Source organism: Schistocerca piceifrons, chromosome 3 (genome assembly GCF_021461385.2).
Source record: "Schistocerca piceifrons isolate TAMUIC-IGC-003096 chromosome 3, iqSchPice1.1, whole genome shotgun sequence".
Lineage (NCBI taxonomy): Eukaryota > Metazoa > Arthropoda > Insecta > Orthoptera > Acrididae > Schistocerca > Schistocerca piceifrons.
The window spans coordinates 97002922-97009765 of NC_060140.1; the positions used below are offsets into that span (position 1 = coordinate 97002922).

Genomic DNA, 6844 nt, shown 5'->3' on the forward strand with positions numbered 1-6844 from the left:
GTGAGCGTTCTAGGCCACATTTTTGACTCCAGATTGTCATGGTTACCACACCTGAGAGACTTGAAAGCCAGAACCCAGAAGACACTGAACATTGTGCTTTCTTAGCCACAGATCATGGGAGCAGACAGAGCACATCAACTCCATTTGTATAGGGCTTTTGTGCGATTGCAGCTAGACAATGGGTGCACATTATATGGATCGGCGAGGTCCTCTTTTACATCTGCATCCATACTCAATAATATGCTATGAGGTACATGGCAGAGGGTATGTCTCATTATACCACTGACCGTATTTACTTGATTCTAAGCCACACCTGAAAAATGAGACTCGAAATCAAGAAAAAAAATTTCCCGAATCTAAGCCACACCTGAAATTTGAGACTCAAAATTCAAGGACAGAGAAAAGTTTTAGATCGCACCTCCAAATCAAAACAAAGTTCGTCCATTTTAACATGAGACACAATTTAGGTCAAATGGATGAAGATACAGCTACAGTAGTTTGGTTCGAGTCGTAAGCTTAGCAGTTAAGCTTTACCAGGTAGCCATTGCTATGCGTCAGGTGCTCTGTCCGTATTTATAAGGGCACTCTTTCTTTTCCATGTGCAGTAAAGGAAACCAAAGAAAAATTAGGAGTAGGGATTGAATTTCAGGGAGAAGAAATAAAAACCTTGAGATGTGCAGATGACATTTTAATTCTGTCAGACCCAGGAAAGGATGTGGAAGAGCAGTTGAATGAAATGGATGATGTGTTGAAAGGAGGATATAAGATGAACATCAACAAAAGCAAAACAAGAAAAATGGAATGTAGTAGAATTAAATCAGGTGGTGCTAAGGGAATCAGATTAGGAAATGAGACGCTTAAAGCAGTAGATGAGTTTTGCTATTTGGCCAGCAAAATAACTGATGATGGCCGAAGCAGAGAGGATACGAAATGTAGACTGACAATAACAAGAAAAGTGTTTCTGAAGAAGAGACATTTGTTAACATCAAATACAGATTTCTGTGTTAGGAAATCTTTTCTGAAAGTATTTGCCTGGAGTGTAACCATGTATGTAGGTGAAACATAGACGATAAACAGCTTAGACAAAAAGAGAATATAAGCTTTTGAAATGTGGTTCTACAGAAGAATGTTGAAGGTTAGATGGGTAGATCATGTAACTAAGAGTAGGTACTAAACAGAATTGAGGAGGCAAGAAAGTTGTGGCAAAACTTGACCAAAAGAAGGGATTGGTTGATATGGGAGTGAGAGGGGTGGGGGGTAAAAATCATAGAGGGAGACCAAGAGATGAATAAGCAGTTTCAGAAGGATATAGGTTGCAGTAGGTATTTGGAGATGATGAGGCTCACACAGAATAGAGTATCTTGGAGAGCTGCATCAAACCACTCAGACCACAATAACAACAACAACAAAAATGATCTGGAGGACAGGGTGGGCAGCAATCTGTGGTTGTTTGCTGATGATGCTCTGGTATATGGTAAGGTGTCGAAGTTGAGTGACTCTAGGAGGATACAAGATGGCTTAGAGAAAATTTGTAGTTGGTACGATGAATGGCAGTTGGCTTTAAGTGTTGAAAAATGTAAGATAATGTGGATGAGTATGAAAATCAAACCTGTAACTTTCGTATACATTATTAGTAGGGTACTGCTTGAGAAAGTCATGTTGTTTAAATATCAGGGGCATAATGTTGCAAACCTCCCCCCATGAACCATAGACCTTGCCGTTGGTGGGGAGGCTTGCGTGCCTCAGCAATACAGATACCCATACCGTAGGTGCAACCAAACATATGGTTCCTGAAGAGGGGCAGCAGCCTTTTCAATAGTTGCAGGGGCAACAGTCTGGATGGCTGACTGATCTGGCCTTGTAACACTAACCAAAACGGCCTTGCTGTGCTGGTACTGCGAACGGTTGAAAGCAAGGGGAAACTACGTCCGCAATTTTTCCCGAGGGCATGCAGCTTTACTGTATGGATAAATGATGATGGTGTCCTCTTGGGTAAAATATTCCGGAGGTAAAATACTCCACATTCGGATCTCCGGGCTGGGACTACTCAAGAGGACATCGTTATCAGGAGAAAGAAAACTGGCGTTCTACGGATCGGAGTGTGGAATGTCAGATCCCTTAATCAGGCAGGTAGATAAGAAAATTAAAAAAGGGAAATGGATAGGTTAAAGTTAGATATAGTGGGAATTAGCGAAGTTCGGTGGCAGGAGGAACAAGACTTTTGGTCAGGCGAATACAGAGTTATAAATACAAAATCAAATAGGGGTAATGCAGGAGTAGGTTTAATAATGAATAAAAAAATAGGAGTGCGGGCAAGCTACTACAAACAACATAGTGAACGCATTATTGTGGCCAAGATAGACACGAACCCACGCCTACGACAGTAGTACAAGTCTATATGCCAACTAGCTCTGCAGATGACGAAGAAATTGACGAAATGTATGATGAGATAAAAGAAATTATTCGGATAGTGAAGGGAGATGAAAATTTAATAGTCATGGGTGACTGGAATTCGATAGTAGGAAAAGGAAGAGAAGGAAACGTAGTAGGTGAATATGGATTGGGGGGTAAGAAATGAACGAGGAAGCGCCTGGTAGAATTTTGCACAGACCACATCTTAATCACAGGTAACACTTGGTTCAAAAATCATAAAAGAAGGTTGTATACATGAAAGAAGCCTGGAGATCCTGGAAGGTATCAGATAGATTATATAATGGTAAGACAGAGATTCAGGAACCTGGTTTTAAATTGTAAGACATTTCCAGGGGCAGATGTGGACTCTGACCACAATCTATTGTTTATGAACTGTGGATTAAAACTGAAGGAACTGCAAAACGGTGGGAATTCAAGGAGATGAGACCTGGATAAACTGAAAGAACCAGGGGCTGTACAGAGTTTCAGGGAGAGCATAAGGGAACAATTGACAAGAACGAGGGAAAGAAATACAGGAGAAGAAGAATGGGTAGCTTTGAGGATGAAGTAGTGAAGGCAGCAGAGGATCAAGTAGGTAAAAAGACGAGGGCTAATACAAATCCTTGGGTGACTGAAGAAATATTGAATTTAATTGATGAAAGGAGAAAATATAAAAATGCAGTACATGAAGCAGGCAAAAAGGAATACGAATGTCTCAAAAATGAGATCGACAGGAAGTGCAAAGTGGCTGAGCAGGGATGGCTAGAGGACAAATGTAAGGATGTAGAGGCTTATCTCACTAGGGGTAAGATAGATACTGCCTACAGGAAAATTAAACAGACCTTTGGAGAAAAGAGAACCACTTGTATGAATATCAAGAGCCCAGATGGAAACCCAGTTCTAAGCAAAGAAGGGGAAGCAGAAAGGTGGAAGGAGTATATAGAGGATCTATACAAGGGCGATGTACTTGAGGACAATGTTATGGAAATGGAAGAGGATGTAGATGAAGATGAAATGGGAGATACGATACTGGGTGAAGAGTTTGATAGAGCACTGAAAGACCTAAGTTGAAACAAGGTCCCGGGAGTAGACAACATTTCATTAGAACTACTGACAGCCTTGGGAGAGCCAGTCCTGACAAATCTCTACCATCTGGTGAGCAAGATGTATGAGACAGGTGAAATACCCTCAGACTTCAAGAAGAATATAATAATTCCAATCCCAAAGAAAGCAGGTGTTGACAGATGTGAAAATTACCAAACTATCAGTTTAATAAGTCACAGCTGCAAAATACTAACGCGAATTCCTTACAGACAAATGGAAAAACTGTTAGAAGCCAACCTTGGGGAAGGTCAGTTTGGATTCCGTAGAAATGTTGGAACATGTGAGGCAATACTGACCCTACGACTTATCTTAGAAAATAGATTAAGAAAAGGCAAACCAACGTTTGTAGCATTTGTAGGCTTAGAGAAAGCTTTTGACAATGTTGACTGGAATACTCTCTTTCAAATTCTGAAGGTGGCTGGGGTAAAATACAGGGAGCGAATGGCTATTTACAGTTTGTACAGAAACCAGATGGTAGCTATAAGAGTCGAGGGGCATGAAAGGAAAACAGTGGTTGGGAAGCGAGTGAGACAGGGTTGTAGCCTCTCCCCGATGTTATTCAATCTGTGTATTGAGCAAGCAGTAAAGGAAACATAAGAAAAATTCGGAGTAGGTATTAAAATCCATGGAGAAGAAGTAAAAACTTTAAGATTCGCTGATGACGTAATTCTGTCAGAGACAGAAAAGGACTTGGAAGAGCAGTTGAACGGAATGGATTGTGTCTTGAAGGGAGGATGTAAGATGCATATCAACAAAAGCAAAATGAGGATTATGGAATGTAGTCGAACTAAATCAGGTGATGCTGAGGGAATTAGATTAGGAAATGAGACAATTAAAGTAGTAAAGGAGTTTTGCTATTTCTGGAGCAAAATAATTGATGATGGTCGAAGTAGAGAGGATATAAAATTTAGACTGGAGTGACAAGGAAAGTGTTTCTGAAGAAGAGAAATTTGTTAACATCGAGTATAGAGTTAAGTGTCAGGAAGTCATTTCTGAAAGTATTTGTATGGACTGTAGCCATGTATGGAAGTGAAACATGGACGATAAATAGTTTAGACAAGAAGAGAATAGAAGCTTTCAAAATGTGGTGCTACAGAAGAATGCTGAAGATTAGATGGGTAGATCACACCAGGAGGTATTGATTGAATAGGATTGGGGAGAAGAGGAGTTTGTGGCACAACTTGACTAGAAGAAGGGGTCAGTTGCTAGGACATGTTCTGAGGCATTAAGGGATCACCAATTTAGTATAGGAGGGCAGCGTGGAGGGTAAAAATCTTAGAGAGAGAGCAAGAGATGAATACACTAAGCAGATTGAGAAGGATGTAGGCTGCAGTACGTGCTGGGAGATGAAGAAGCTTGCACAGGGTGGAGTAGCATGGAGAGCTACATCAAACCAGTCTGAAGACCACAACAACAACAATAATATTGCAAAGAAATATGAAATGGAATGAGGATGTGAGAATTGTGGTAAGAAAGGTGTTTGGTCGACTTTGGTTTATTTTTTGAGAATTCTAGTAAAGTGTGGTTCAGCTGTAAAGGAGACAGCATATGGGATGCTAGTGCGACCTATTCTTGAGTATTGCTCAAGTGCTTGGTATCAATACCAGCTGGGATTAAAGGAAGACTTCGAAGCAGTTTAGAGGAAGGCTGCTAAACTTGTTACTGGTGGGTTCAAAAACATGCAAGTGGTGGGTTCAGAAATGTGCAAGTGTTACGGAGATGCTTTGAGAACTCAAATGGGAATCGCTGGAGGGTAGGAAACATTCTTTTCAAGGAGCACTATTGAGAAAAGTTAGAGCACTGGCATTTGAAGGTCACTGCAGAATGATTTTGGTGCCTCTAACATTCATTGGGCATAAGGACCAAGAAGATAAGATACGAGAAAGTGGGTCTCATATGCAGGCATACAGACAGTGGTTTTTCCCTTGTTCTGGTTATGAGTGGAACAGGAAGGGAAACAACTAGTAGTGGTATGATGTACCCTCCGCCACGTGCCATGAGGCGGATTGCAGAATATCGATGTAGATGTAGATGAACAGTGTTAATATGTTTCATGTCTTCCAGCAGAAGAAATGTCCGCCCCCGGTAGCTGAGTGGTCAGAGCGACAGAATGTCAATCCTAAGGGCCCGGGTTTGATTCCCAGTTGTATCGGAGATTTTCTCCACTCAGGGACTGGGTGTTGTGTTGTCCTAATCACCATCATTTCATCCCCATCAACGCGCAAGTGGCCGAAGTGACGTCAAATCGAAAGACTTGCACCCGGCGGACGGTCTACCCGACGGGAGGCCCTAATCACACGACATTTACATTTTAGCAGAAGAAATAAACGTTCTTTTTACATAAAGGTTTTATGTTATATGATATTAATGACGTTTTCTTACAGTGTCCCTCTTGTGACAGATTTTAAACAGAATTTATTATTAAATATATTTATGTTACTTGATGAGTTCCTTTGTATTGTTTCAGAAACTTGCTGCAAAAAGGAAAAAAAGAAAAATGAAGCATAATCCAAAGGAGACACCTGAAGTTAGTGTAAATACAAATGAAAAGAAAACTAAAGTACAAAATAAAAGGAAAAGATTATAACATTTCTTTACTGTATTTCAACTTAATTTGTAAATAAAGAGCTTTGTACATCTATCTGTTATTTTTGAAATAACATTTTTAACTTTCAGAAAGCTGTTCAGAACTACTTTCTTATAGAGTGAGTCAACCTGGTACAGGACATGGTGTTGTAATAATATTACAGCTCACCACAGAAGAAATGTGTGTTAAAGTCTTTATTTTGTAATACACTCATAGCCCACAAACGTGGGAGAATAAGGAATGTTGAACAGTATGAGGATGTTGTTGTTGTGGTCTTCAGTCCTGAGATTGGTTTGATGCAGCTCTCCATGCTACTCTATCCTGTGCAAGCTTCTTCATCTCCCAGTACTTACTGCAACCTACATCCTTCTGAATCTGCTCGGTGTATTCATCTCTTGGTCTCCCTCTACGATTGTTACCCTCCACGCTGCCATCCAATACTAAATTGGTGATCTCTTGATGCCTCAGAACATGTCCTACCAACCGATCCCTTCTTGTAGTCAAGTTGTGCCACAAACTTCCCTTCTCCCCAATCCTATTCAACACCTCCTCATTAGTTATGTGATCTACCCATCTAATCTTCAGCATTATTCTGTAGCACCACATTTCAAAAGCGTATGTTCTCTTCTTGTCTAAACTATTTATTGTCCATGTTTCACTTCCATACATGGCTACACTCCATACAAACACTTTCACAAACAACTTCCTGATACCTAAATCTATACTCGATGTTAACGAATT

General features: G+C 40.4%; 1 protein-coding gene across 1 annotated transcript in view; it reads left to right on the forward strand.

Annotated features, from left to right (window-relative positions):
- Positions 1–6157, forward strand: part of LOC124788312 (rRNA N6-adenosine-methyltransferase ZCCHC4) — a 73856-nt gene extending 67699 nt beyond the window's left edge. The window contains exon 9 of the mRNA XM_047255547.1: positions 5984–6157. Coding sequence (XP_047111503.1) covers positions 5984–6103 — 120 coding nt within the window. The 3' untranslated portion in view covers positions 6104–6157. The remainder of the gene's footprint in view (positions 1–5983) is intronic.
- The last annotated feature ends 687 nt before the right edge of the window (positions 6158–6844 follow it).